Source organism: Macaca nemestrina, chromosome X (genome assembly GCF_043159975.1).
Source record: "Macaca nemestrina isolate mMacNem1 chromosome X, mMacNem.hap1, whole genome shotgun sequence".
In the NCBI taxonomy this organism is placed as follows: Eukaryota; Metazoa; Chordata; class Mammalia; order Primates; family Cercopithecidae; genus Macaca; species Macaca nemestrina.
In genome coordinates, this window is record NC_092145.1 from 54181233 (window position 1) to 54195486 (window position 14254).

Genomic DNA, 14254 nt, shown 5'->3' on the forward strand with positions numbered 1-14254 from the left:
CATCCGGTGTTAGAACTTTCCATCTGACTCACATAGCCCTCTTTTTATGACTTCGTGATAACTCCAAGTTGCAATTCTTTTTTTTTTTTTTTTGAGGTAGAGTCTGGCTCTGTTGCCCAGGCTGGAGTACAGTGGCGTGATCTCAGCTCACTGCAACCTCTGCCTCCTGGGTTCAAGTGATTCTCCTGCCTCAGCCTCCCTAGTAGCTGGGACTACAGGCACATGCCACCATGCCAGGCTAATTTTTATATTTTTAGTAGAGACAAGGTTTCACCATGTTGGTCAGGATGGTCTTGAACTCCCGACCTCAGGTGATCTGTCTGCCTCGGCCTCCCCAAGTGCTGGGATTACAGTCGTAAGTCACTGCGCCTGGCCCAAGCTGCAGTTCTTCTGATACCCACTTCCATAAGCAAACTTGGTCATTGTCAGGATAATAAGGTCGTTATCCTTATTGTAGTATTCATGTTTCTTTCTTTTCTTTCTTTCTTTCTTTTTTTTTTTTTTGAGATAGTGTCTCACTCCGTTGCCTGGCTGGAATGCAGAGGTGTGATTACAGCTCACTGCAACCTCTGCCTCCAGGGCTCAAGGGATCCTCTCACCTCAGCCTCCCTAGTAGCTGGGACTATAGGCGTGTACCACCATACCTGGTTAATTTTTTGTATTTTTTGTAGAGACAGGGTTTTGCCATGTTGCACAGGCTGGTCTCGAACTCCCGGATGCAAGCGATCCACCTGCTTCAGACTCCCAACATGTTGGGATTATAGGCATGAGCCACGGTGCCTAGGTCACTATTCATATTTCTTTTTTTTTGAGATGGAGTCTCGCTCTGTCGCCCAGGCTGGAGTGCAGTGGCCAGATCTCAGCTCATTGCAAGCTCCGCCTCCCGGGTTTACGCCATTCTCCTGCCTCAGCCTCCCGAGTAGCCGGGACTACAGGCGCCCGCCACCGCGCCTGGCTAGTTTTTTGTATTTTTTAGTAGAGACGGGGTTTCACCATGTTAGCCAGGATGGTCTCGATCTCCTGACCTCGTGATCCGCCCGTCTCGGCCTCCCAAAGTGCAGGGATTACAGGCTTGAGCCACCGCGCCCGGCCGACTATTCATATTTCTTAACCACTTGCCATGTACAAAACAGTGTTGCTGTTTTTATTAGATTCTTAATCTTTTCTGTGGGTGTTACTGATAAAGTTTTGGAATGTTGTATGCCTAATCCTGTTTTTCCCATGAGCCTTGAGATCTTTTTGTGCGTGATTTTGCATAGTGTGGTATAGGAACACTTATGTCATATTATAGCAGGGCTGACTCTTAAGTTAATTAAAATTAAGATTAAAAATTTAGGTCCAGGTACAGTGGCTCGCGCCTGTAATCCCAGCACTTTGGAAGGCTGAGGCGGACAGATCACCAGGTCAGGAGATCTGAGACCATCCTGGTTAACACGGTGAAACCTGTCTCTACTAAAAATACAAGAAAAATTAGCCAGGCATGGTGGCACACTCCTGTAATCCCAGCTACTCAGGGGGCTGAGGCAGGAGAATCACTTGAACCCAGGAGGCAGAGGTTGCAGGTGAGCGGAGATCACACCACTGCACTCCAGCCTGGGCGACAGAGTGAGACTCCATCTCACAGTAAAAAAAAAAAAAAAAAGAAAAAAAAAGAAAAAAAAATTTAGGCTGGGCATGGTGGCTCACCCCTGTTATCCTAGCACTTTGGGGGGCTGAGGCAGGCAGATCACTTAAGCCCAGGAGTTTGAGACCAGCCTGGGCAACATAATGAAACCCCATCTCTACTAAAAATACAAAAAATTAGTCAGGTATGGTGGCGTGTGCCTGTAGTCTCAGCTACTTGGGAGGCTGAAGTGGGAGGATCACCTGAGCTTGGGAAATCAAGGCTGCAGTGAGCCAAGATCTCATTACTGCACTCCAGATTGGGTGATGGGAGTGAGACCCTCTCTCTAAAAAAAAAATTTAAAAAAAATTTAGTTCTTCATTGCTACTGACCACATTTCAAGTGTTCAATAACCACATATGGCTAGTGGCTACTGTATATGTAGAACACAGTGCAAACAGAACATTTCCACTGTGGAAAGCTCTACTGGACAGAACTGACATATACCTTGAGTGTTCAGTCTGAAAGGGCAGATAAATTGATGAGCTTACACAAGAGCTCATTCTTGACCTTTCCTCATTATCTTTTTAGGTCTGTTTTTGTTCCTTCATTCTGGATTCCTCATCTGTTGAGACCATGAGTTAAGAATCTGTGGAACACTCTTCTTTTGTACTGTTTGTTTTCCATTCTTTGTGGTGAAGCCACAAAAGTATTTCATTTCTTTCTTTCTTTCTTTTTTTTTTTTTTTTTTGAGACGGAGTTTCGCTCTTGTTGGCCAGGCTGGAGCAGTGCAATGATGCGATCTCGGCTCACCACAACCTCCGCCTCCTGGGTTCAAGCGAATCTCCTGCCTCAGCCTCCCAAGTAGCTGGGATTACAGGCATGTGCCACCATGCCCCTCTAATTTTTGTATTTTTAGTAGAGACGGAGTTTCTCTATGTTGGTCAGGCTGGTCTCGAACTCCTAACCTCAGGTGATCCGCCCGCCTCAGCCATCCAAAGTGCTGGGATTACAGGCGTGAGCCACCATGCCCAGCCAGTATTTTGTTTCATTGCTTATATTCTTTTGCAGGTGAAATTTGAAGCTCAGAAGAAAATTTTACAAAGACTAGAGTCTTACATCCAAATGCTCAATGGAGTCAATGTGACAACGGCTGTACCCAAATCTGAGAGCCTCCCTTGTCTTCTCCATCCTATTATACCCTCTGTAAGCCCCCACCTCCCTATTCCTTATCTGTTAAATCCCCTTAATGCTAATAACATCAGCTAATATTTACTGGGTACTTGCTGGGGACTAGGCCCTATGCTAAATGATTATTATGTATCACTGTCACATTTTACTGTTTATAATAACCTGGAGGAATAGATACTACCATTTTATAGATGAAGACCTTGAGGCCCAGAGAGATTGAGTAATTTGCCCAGGACACACATCTAGAAAGGGCCAGAGCTGAGATTCACACTCAGGTCTATCTGATAGAGAGCCCGTTGTATCAACCACTCCACTATTACCTCCCTAGAAAGGTTCCAAACTTTGGAAACCTTTCTCCCTGCCACCCCCACGCAATTTGCCCATGTAACATTGGAAACCTTTCTAATGTGGCCTCAGAGGAGTGGAATTTCATTTATGGCAGGGGTTAGCAGACTACAGCTCTTAGGCCAATTTTGTCTTGCTGCCTGATTTTGTAAATAAAGTTTTATTGGAACACAGCCAAGCTCACTTGTTTATGTATTGTCTATGGCTGTTTTTGCACTGTGATGGCAGAGTTGAGTAGTTGCAACAGGGACCATATGGCCTGCAAAGCCTAGATTATTTACTCTTTGGCTCTTGACATAAGTAGTTTGTTGACTCCTGCTTTTTGGCAAGATTGAAACTCCCCTTCTTGACTGTCTTGATCTTCTTAGCCACAGACTTTCACATATGCCATACCTTCCAAGCAAACTTTATTTGTCCTCATCCAGAGAACATTCCTGCTTTCCCTTTATTGTTATCCTCCTTAGTTTCATTTGACCTCTTGTCACCCTCCTCTCCAGCCTGTCATCAATGGTTACCGAAATAAGTCCACCTTCTCTGTGAACCGAGGTCCAGATGGCAATCCAAAGACTGTGGGGTACTACCTGGGAACTTGGAGAGGTCAGTTGAAGGTTGTACAAACCAAAGACTGAAGAGGAATGAAAGGGCGCAGAGAAGTGTCAGTAGAAGTGGAAAATACGGTGGCCTTAAAGAAGAAGATTAAATTGGAAGTCTTTGATGCAGAACGTGATCATGAGGTTGATTGTGGGTACTTCTGATGGGTAGTCATCATAACACAGTGATAGAAAACGCAACCCTCGCCCTTTCTTCCTCTAAAAGCCATATGCCTGATACCTAGTAAACACTTAGTAAATGCTGGCATTGTTGCTGCTGCTGTCTCATCATCATTGTTGTCATCATCATTTTATGCTGCTTTCTGCAGTGGGAGCAATCTCTTTGTTAGAGTTGTCTTCCTATTTCACGTCCCCATATCTCTGAAAATTATTTCTGTGGTAAATCTACCTTAAAAGAATTGGTAGGGGAGCTGTGTGTCAGTGAGGGGAATCACAGTGGCATAGTTCCAGTACTTAATTTCAGTTATCCATTCCCAGATTCCATTCCTGAGCTTTCTTTTCTTTTCTTTCTTTCTTTTTTTTTTTTGAGATGGAGTCTTGCACTGTCACCCAGGCTGGAGTGCAGTGGCGTGATCTCGGCTCACTGCAACCTCCACCTCCCAGGTTCAAGTGATTCTCCTGTCTCAGCCTCCAAGTAGCTGGGATTACAGGCATGCACCACCACACCCAGCTAATTTTTATATTTTTAGTAGAGACGGTTTAGTTTTGCTATGTTGGCCAGGCTGGTCTCGAACTCCTGACCTCAGGTGATCCACCTGCCTCAACCTCCCCAAGTGCTAGGATTACAGGCATGAGCCACTATGCTTGGCCCATTCCTGAGCTTTCTGTTTGCCCATTTTCAATAAATCCATTTGAAATACCATCATTTGATGTTAGTCACACTGTTTAATATCCATATGTTTTAAACTGCTGTTCGTTAGGGCATGGACTTGACTTTTTTCCATCCTGTGTGCTGAATTACATGACTATGTGATGTCAGTGTTCTATTATTCAGTAATAGAAAAATGAAACCCATTGCATTTTATTTCCCTCTTAAAATCTGAACAGAAAACAGACGTTGTCATATAGCGCATGTGTGGCGTGAGAGAAAATATTGAGGAGTAGCTTCATAAAGAATTAGCTGCTCAATGGCTAGACCAGGAAATAATTAGGTTTTCTCTGAAAAGTGGCAATGAGATTGTATTTGCTTTTTCATATCTACATATGCCACTTTGACGATGGAAATTTGAGTTGCCAGGCATTTTCTTTTAAATAATCTTTGAGAATAAAACCATGTAAATTCTTTTTCTTTCCATAGATGGGAACATTGTCTGCGTGCGGTCTAATAATCTGAAAAACATCCCTGAGAAACACAGTCAAGTGGCACAGGTAAAATGGAACAAGAGCTGGTTGAGGATGACCTGTGGCGTTGTGGTCTACAACAGCAACATCCTTGACATTTTGATAATAGAGCCAGTTCTAGTGCTAGAGGGAAGGAGGGGCTCTGTACTGAAAGCATACCTTGTAACTGTGGAGAGAACATTGCTAGGTTTTCATTTCAGGAAGAGTGGAGAGGGGAAGAGAGAACTGTGTCCATTATTGTAAATGTCAGGCATCCAAGGACATGTTCATAGTAGGGATGTATTAGGAAGAAGTGCTGATGAGGGCACTATAGCAAGTGTCAGGTGTCTGAAGTATTTGGAAGGCTAGTGTTTTCAGCAGAACAGAATTGAGGAATATGAGGTGAAGTGGTGATAAGCTAGTACATCATGAGCTTGGCCTCTGAGACATTTCTTTACTTCTTTCTTTCTTTCTTTCGTTTTTTCATTCTTTCATTCGTTCTTTTGTTCGTTCTTTTGTTTGTTCTTTCTTTCGTTCTTAGATGAGGTCTTGCCATGTTGTGCAGGCTGGTCTCGAACTCCTGGCCTCAAGCAATTCTGCCACCTTCTGTATCCCAGAGTGTACTGGGATTATAGGCATGAGCTACCGTGCCTGACCTCTGAGACACTTTTTTTTTTTTTTTTTTTTTTTGAGACAGTCTCATTCTGTCGCCCAGGCTGGAGTGCAGAGGCATGATCTCGGCTCACTGCAACCTCTACCTCCCGGGTTCAAGCAATTCTCATGCCTCAGCCTCCCAAGTAGTTGGGACTACAGGCCCATGCCACCACACCCAGCTAATTTTTGTATTTTTAGTAGAGATGGGTTTTTACCATGTTGGCCAGTCTGGTCTTGAACTCCTGACCTCAAGTAATCCACCCGCCTCGGCCTCCCAAAGTGCTGGGATTACAGGTGTGAGCCACCATGCCTGGCTTTTTTCTAGTTCTTTATGTCAAATTACTGTGTCCCTTGAAATAATTCCACTCTTTGTAGTTAAGCCACTAACTGGATACTTGATACATAGGTTCTTTTTTTTCCATTTTGCTTTCAAATTTTACAGATCTTTTTACATTTAAATTTTGTTTTATACTTTAAAAAAATACTTATATGGTTCCAAACTCAAGTCTACAAAATAAAGGTATATTCAGAGAGGTCTAGCTTTCACCTCTGACCCCTCTACCCAGTTCCGTCCCTCCCATGGGTAACAATTTTTTTTTAATTTTTGCTGATTTCAGAAAATGTAGGCCGGGCATGATGGCTCATGCCTGTAATCCCAGCATTTTGGGAGGTTAAGGCAGGTGAATCACTTGAGGTCAGGAGTTCGAGACCAGCCTGGCCAACATGGCTAAACCCCATCTCTACTAAAAGTACAAAAATTAGCCGAGCGTAGTGATGCACGCCTATAGTCCTAGCTACTCAGGAGGCTGAGGTATGAGAATCGCTTGAACCTGGGAGGCAGAGATTATAGTGAGCCAAGATCGCACCACTGCACTCCAGCCTGGGTGACAGAGCGAGACCATGTCTCAAAGAAAGAAAGAAAGAAAAAGAAATGTAGGCCAGACACGGTGGCTCACGCCTTTAATCTCAGCACTTTGGGAGACTGAGGCGGGCAGATCACCTGAGGTTGGGAGTTCGAGACCAACCTGACCAACATGGAGAAATCCTGTCTCTACTAAAAATACAAAATTAGCCGGACGTGGTGGCGCATGCCTGGAATCCCAGCTACTTGGGAGCTTGAGGCAGGAGAATTGCTTGAACCCGGGAGGCAGAGGTTGTGGTGAGCCAAGATCATGCCATTGTACTCCAGCCTGGGCAACAAGAGTGAAACTGTCTCAAAAAAAAAAAAAAAAAAAGAAAAAAGAAGAAAGAAAATGTTAATAGATATTTGTATCTTCCCCCTTTCATAGTTAAAAGGCAGCTTACTATAGACATTGTTCTATATCTTGATTTTTTTTCACAGAATAATATACTTGACTTTTTTATAGTTGCGTAGTCCATTTTATATCTTTTTGTTTTTATTGGCATGAATAATTACCTCATTTTTCCATTTGCTTTGTTTTATTTCTTCTCTTTCTTTCTTTCTTTCTTTCCTTTCTTTCCTTTCTTTCTTTCCTTCTTTCCTTCTTTCTTTCCTTCCTTCTTTCCTTCTTTCCTTCTCTTTCTTTCTTTCTTTCCTTTCTTTCTTCCTTTCTTCCTTTCTTCCTTTCTTTCCTTTCTTTCCTTTCTTTCCTTTCTTTCCTTTCTTTCTTTCCTTTCTTTCTTTCCTTCTTTCTTTCCTTCCTTCTTTCCTTCTCTTTCTTTCTTTCTTTCTTTCTTTCTTTCTTTCTTTCTTTCTTTCTTTCTTTCTTTCTTTCTTTCTTTCTTTCTTTCTTCCTGTCTTCCTTTCTTCCTTTCTTCCTTTCTTCCTTTCTTTCCTTTCTTTCCTTTCTTTCCTTTCCTTTCTTTCCTTTCTTTCCTTTCTTTCCTTTCTTTCTTTCTTGTATACGAAGTCTCGCTCTGTTTCCCCAGCTGTAGTGCAGTAGCGAGATCTTGGAGCACTGCAGCCTCCACCTCCTAGTTTCCAGTTCCAGTGATTCTCCTGCCTCAGCCTCCTGGGTAGCTGGGATTACAGGCACATGCCACCATGCCCGGCCCATTTTTGTATTTTTAGTAGAGACAAGGTTTCACCATGTTAGCCAGGCTGGTCTCGAACTTCTGACCTCAGGTGATCCACCCACCTTGCCCTCCCAAAGTGCTGGGATTACAGGTGTGAGCCACCGCACCCAGCCTGCTTCATTTTCTATAAGCCGATTGCTAATTTCTTTCTTTTTTTTTTGAGATGGAGTTTTGCTCTTGTTGCCCAGGCTGGATTACAGTGGCGTGACCTTGGCTCACTGCAATCTCTGCCTCCTGGGTTCAAGTAATTCTCCTGCCTCAGCCTCCCAAGTAGCTGGGATTATAGGGGCCCACGACCACTCCCAGCTAATTTTTGTAATTTTAGTAGAGATGGGGTTTCACCATGTTGGCCAGGCTGGTCTTGAACTACTAACCTCAGATGATTCATCCACCTCGTCCTCCCAAAGTGTTGGGATTACAGGTGTGAGCCACCGTGACTGGCCTTCAATTTCTTTCCAAATGCTTTATAAGATCTGTCAGATATTCATCAATATTTTCCATATGCTCAAAAGCTTCAGTTGAAGTTTTTCCCTGAAGACCTTTTTCCTGAAGTCTGCCATCCTAGGCTCAACCTGTCTTCTGCATGGCTGTTATCCTGGGGCTTCTTTTGCTAGTCTTTAGTCTTTTTTTTTTTTTTTTTCAAGACGGAGTTTCAGTCTTTTTGCCCAAGCTGGAGTGTAATGGTGCGATCTTGGCTCACTGCAACCTCCACCTCCCGGGTTCAAGCGATTCTCCTGCCTCAGCCTCTTGAGTAGCTGGGATTACAGGCACCAGCCACGACGCCCAGCTAATTTTTTTTCACAAAAAGAATTTTATTTTATTTATTTATTTATTTATTTTTTTGAGATGGAGTCTCGCTCTGTTGCCCAGGCTGGAGTGCAGTGGTGCAATCTCAGCTCACTACTACCTCTGCCTCCCGGGCTCAAGCAATTCTCCTGCCTCAGCCTCCTGAGTAGCTGGAATTACAGGTATGTGCCACCACGCCCAGCTGATTTTTTGTATTTTTGGTAGAGGGGTTTCACCGTGTTAGCCAGGATGGTCTCGATCTCCCGACCTCGTGATCCACCCACCTTGGCCTCCCAAAATGCTGGGATTACAGGTGTGAACCACTGCGCCCAGCCCCTCTCCCTGATTTTTTTTTTTTGAGAGGGGTCTCACTCTGTTGCCCAGGCTGGAGTGCAATGGTGTGATCTCAGCTCACTGCAACCTCTGCCTCCTGTGTTCAAGTGATTCTCCTGCCTCAGCCTCCCGAGTAGCTCAGATTACAGGCGCCTGCCACCACACCTGGCTAATTTTTGTATTTTTAGTAGAGATGGGGTTTCACCAGGTTGGCATGACTGGTCTCGAACTCCTAACCTCAAACGATCTACCTACCTTGGCCTCCCAAAGTGCTGGGATTATAGGTGCTCCCAGCCCCCTCTCCTTCATTTTCTATGTGCTCGCTATTCTTCCTATTAGATTTGGGGAACTTATGGATTGCTTCTGTCATCTTCTGCTCATTTCTCTCTCCTGTTTTTCATCTCTTTGCCTTTTTGTTCTTTTTGTAAAATTTTATTGACCTACGTACCAACAGCTTTATTGAATTTGTCTCTATCTTTGTGTCTTTAATTTTCAAAAGGTTTTTCTTGCTCTCTAATTGCTCCTTTCGTATAGCATTCTGTTCTTTTTTAGTAATGTAACATTAACGTATCTTTCTATTTGCTTTTTTTTTTTTCCTGTGACAGTTTTGCTCCTGTTGCCCAGGCAATGGGCAATGGTGCGATCTTGGCTCACTGCAACTTCCGCCTCCTGAGTTCAAGCAATTCTCCTGCCTCAGCCTCCCAAGTAGCTGAGATTACAGGCATGTGCCACCACGCCCGGCTAATTTTTGTGTTTTTAATAGAGATGGGGTTTTGCCATGTTGGCCAGGCTGGTCTTGAACTGCTGACCTCAGGTTATCTGCCCACCTTGGCCTCCCAAAGTGCTAGCATTATAGGCATAAGCCACCGTGCCTGGCCTCTGTTTGCTTTTTTTCCTGTTAGAAGTGTCTGTTCTCTCCTGGATTTTTTTCCTGTGTATTTGCTTTGGGCATTGTCTTTTATAATGGAGGTGTTAACCAAATAGCTGGTAGTGCTTGGCTGGCTGTTCATATTTAAGAGTGAGGCCTTAGGACCAGTGTGGTGGCTCATGCCTGTGATCCTAGCAGTTTGGGAGTGTGAGGTGGGTGGATCACTTGAGTTTAAGAGTTCAAGACCAGCCTGGGCAACGTGGCAAAACTCTGTCTTTACTAAAAATACAAAAAAATTAGATGGGGGTGGTGGCACTCACCTGTAGTCCCAGCTCCTTCCAGGGCTGAGACAGGGGGATTGCTTGAACCCAGCAGGTTGAGGCTGCAGTGAGCTGAGATGGTGCCACTGCACTCCAAACTGGGCGATAGAGCAAGACCCTGTGTCAAAAAAAAAAAAAAAAATAGTGAGGCTTTGACCAGTTAATAGTTCATCTTGAGTGGGTTTACTGATTCTTGGATTTACTGCTGGTAATTGTGGACAAGTCTTCCATGTCTCTGTCTCTTGAGTTATTTTCTCTGGGGTTATTCAGTCCCTACAAAGAATTATATTCAAATCTGCCTGGCTACTGGCCTTCTGGAATAAGGTATAGAAAGGGGCCCAGATCTCACACCATTAAGAATGCAGATTTATGCTGGGCACTGTGGCTCACACCTATAATCTCAGCACTTTGGTGGGCCGAGGCAGGCGGATCACAAGGTCAGGAGTTTGAGACTAGCCTGACCAACATGGTGAAACCCTATCTCTACTAAAACCACAAAAATTAGCCAGGCGCAGAGGCAGGTGCCTGTAGTCCCAGATTCTCAGGAGGCTGAGGCAGGAGAATCGCTTGAACCCGGGAGGCGGAGGTTGCAGTGAGCCGAGTTCACGCCACTGCACTCCAGCCTGGGCAACAGAGCGAGACTCCATCTCAAAAAAAAAAAAATGCAGATTTATATAGACTTTTCCTGCTTCCATCTCTCTACCACCGTCAGTGTGCCTGGTATCTCCAAGTTCTGAACTTTGATGGGTTCAGTTTCTCCTGAGAAAAACATCTTCAGTCTCCTGGTAGAGGAAGATGGAAGTTTTTGATAGGATGAAGACATTTGCCAGTTTTTGTTTGTTTGAGACAGAGTCTCAATCTGTCGCCCAGGCTGGATGGAGTGTAGTGGTGTGACCTTGGCTTACCGCAACCTCCACTTCCTGGGTTCAAGCAGTTCTCGTGCCTCAGCCTCCCAAGTAGCTGGGACTATAGGCACATGCCACTATGCCCAGCTAACTTTTGTATTTTTAGTAGGGACGGGGTTTCACCATCCCTAGTTGGCCAGGCTGGTCTGACCTGACCAGTTGGCCAGGCTGGTCTCAAAACTCCTGACCTCAAATGATCCACCAGCCTCAGCCTCCCAGAGTGATGGGATTACTGGTGTGAGCCACTGCATCTGGCCAACATTTCCCAGTTTTGTGTCCAGACTTTTTAGCCAAACCCTGAGTTTAGTCATGCATCTTACCCCATCTCAGCTTCCTGCAGTATTTTGCACCTTTAAGTGTGAGCCTTACCAGGATTGTGTAGAGCAGATAAGCCTTTTGACTTACCAGATCCACCTCTGTGGTCACTCCAGATATAGCTTCCTTCACCTTGCTAAGTCACTTGTCACTTCACTCTGCTGTCCATCTTCTGAGATTTTACTGAGTTTGCTTTTCTGTTGTCTTCTCTCCCATTATCTTTGTTCTTTCATTTATTTATCCAACAAGTAGTTTTGCACCCCTATAAGTGCAAGGCACTATTCTAGATGCTTAGGATACAGTAATGAAGAAAATAATTTCCCCTCCCTTGTGTAATTTAAATTTTAGTTGTGGGGGAGGCAGATTTTTTTAAAAAACAGTGAGTAAATCGTATGATATGTTGAAAGTTGATAAGTGCCATGGGAAAAAATAGAGTAAGGAGGATAAGAAGTTTTGGGGGCTGGAGGAAGTATGGGTTATAATTTTATTTATTTATTTATTTATTAGAAAGAATCTTGCCCTGTCGGCAGGCTGGAGTGCAGTGGCATGATCTCAGCTCACTGCAACCTCCGCCTCCCAGGTTCAAGTGGTTCTCCTGCCACAGCTTCCCGAGTAGCTGGGACTACAGGTGCGTGCCACCATACCCAGCTAATTTTTGTATTTTTCGTAGATATGAGGTTTCATCATGTTAGCCAGGATGGTCTCGATCTCTTTCTTAACCTTGTGATCTGCCTGCCTCGGCCTCCCAGAGTGCTGGGATTACAGGCGTGAGCCACTGCACCTGGCCCTTATTTGTTTATTTATTTTCAGATGGAGTCTCGCTCTGTTGCCCAGGCTGAAGTGCAGTGGCATAATCTTGGCTCACTGCAACCTCTGCCTCCCGGGTTCAAGTGATCCTCCTGCCTCAGCCTCCCAAATAACTGAGATTACAGGTGTGTGTCACCACATCTGCTAATTTTTTTTTTTTTGAAATGGGGTCTCACTCTGTCACCTAGGCTGGAATGCAGTGGCATGATCTTGGCTCACTACAACCTCTGCCTCCCGAGTTTAAACAATTCTCCTGCCTCAGCCTCCAGAGTAGCTGGGACTACAGGTGTGTGCCACCGCACCTGGCTAATTTTTTTGTATTTTTAGTAGAGACGGGGTTTCACTATGTTAGCCGGGATGGTCTCGATCTCCTGACCTTGTGATCTGCCTGCCTCGGCCTCCCAAAGGGCTGGGATTACAGGTGTGACCAGTTAATTTTTTATATTTCTGATAGAGACGGGGGTTTCATTATGTTGGCCAGGTTGTTCTCGAGCTGCTGACCTCACGTGATCCACCCACCTCTGTCTCCCCAAGTGTTGGGTTTACAGGCATGAGCCACCACACCCGGCCTGGATTGTAATTTTAAATAGGGTCAAGGTAGGCCCCATTGAGAAAATGATATCTGAATAAAGCAATGATTCTCAACCGAGGGCAGTTTTGTCCTGCAGGAAACATTTGGCAGTGATGTCTGGAGACATATTTGGTTGTCATCACTGGGGCGTGGCTGGGCGGTGGTGTTTGCATCTACTGGGTAGGGGCTAGCAATGCTGTTGAACATCCTACAATGGCTGGACACAGTGGCACGCACATGTAGTTCCAGCTACTCACAAGGCTGAGGTGGTAGAGGATTGCTTGAGCCCAGGAATTTGAGGATGTAGTACACTATGATTGTACCTGTGAATAGCCACCGTACTCCAGCCTAGACAACATAGCAAGACCTCTGTCTCTAAAAAATGAAAGATCCTACAGTGTATGGATCAGCCCCCTGCAATAAAGCATTTTCTTTTCTTTTTTTTTTGAGACGGAGTCTTGCTCTGTCGCCCAGGCTGGAGTGCAGTGGTGCGATCTCGGCTCACTGCAGGCTCTGCCTTCCAGGTTCACGCCATTCTCCTGCCTCAGCCTCCTGAGTAGCTGGGACTACAGGCGCCTGCCACCATGCCCAGCTAATTTTTTGTATTTTTAGTAGAGACAGGGTTTCGCTGTGTTAACCAGGATGGTCTTGATTTCCTGACCGTGTGATCTGCCCACCTCAGCCTCCCAAAGTGCTGGGATTATAGGCATGAACCACTGCAACTGGCCAATAAAGCATTTTCTGCCCCCAAATGTCAGTGGTGCTGATGTTGAGAAACCCTGGAATAAGGACTTAAAGGAAGTGAGGGTGTTAGCCATGCAAAGGTCTGAGGGAAAAGCATTTTAGGCAAAAGAAAGAGCTATTGCAAAGACCTCAAGACGAGAGTGTGGCTGGCTTTTTGGAGGAACTGACAGTAGACCCAGGCAAATGAGAGGAAGAATAGTAGAAGATGAGGTGAGAGTTAATGGTAGTGACTTTGGCTTTTATTCTGTGTATTAGTCTCTTCTCACATTGGTGTAAAGAACTTCCTGAGACTGGCTAATTTATGAAGAAAAGAGGTTTAATTGACCCACAATTCCACATGCCTGGGGAAGCCTCAGAACACACTATCATGGTGGAGGGGGAAGCAAGCACATTTTACTATGGTGAAGCAGGAGACAGAAGAAGGGGGAAGTGCCACACACTTAACAAACAACCATATCCTGTGAGAACTCCATCACCAGAACAACAAGGGGAAGTCCGCCCCCATAACTCAATCACCTTCCACCAGGCCACTCCCCCAATATGTGGGGATTACAGTTCGAGATAAGATTTGGGTGAGGACATAGAGCCAAACCACATCATTCTGAATGAAATGGAGAACCGTCAGAGATTTTGATGGGGTGAAGGAGGAATGTCATGATATGGTTTAATGATCACTCTGGTTGTTGTGTAGGGAATGGATTATTGGTGGGGGCATGGTTGGATAGAAGCAGGGAGACCAATTGAGGGAAGCTGTGCAGCAGTAATCTAGGTGAGAGATGATGTAGATCAATCAGTAGTAACAGTGGAGATGGATATACATTGAGGCTAGAACAACAGGATTTCC

At 44.9% G+C, this 14254-nt stretch overlaps 1 protein-coding gene across 11 annotated transcripts in view; it reads left to right on the plus strand.

The window, feature by feature from the left end:
* LOC105499305 (tRNA methyltransferase 2 homolog B) overlaps positions 1-14254 on the plus strand; it is a 40721-nt gene that overhangs the window by 12574 nt on the left and 13893 nt on the right. For 8 of the 11 annotated variants that reach the window (XM_011771828.3, XM_071088908.1, XM_071088911.1 and 5 more), the window contains 3 exons: positions 2675-2809; positions 3637-3736; positions 5048-5118. In XM_011771828.3, the coding sequence (XP_011770130.1) occupies positions 2675-2809; positions 3637-3736; positions 5048-5118 (306 nt within the window). The remainder of the gene's footprint in view (positions 1-2674; positions 2810-3636; positions 3737-5047; positions 5119-14254) is intronic. The other 3 variants (XM_071088913.1, XM_071088910.1, XM_071088914.1) reach the window with 1 other exon arrangement.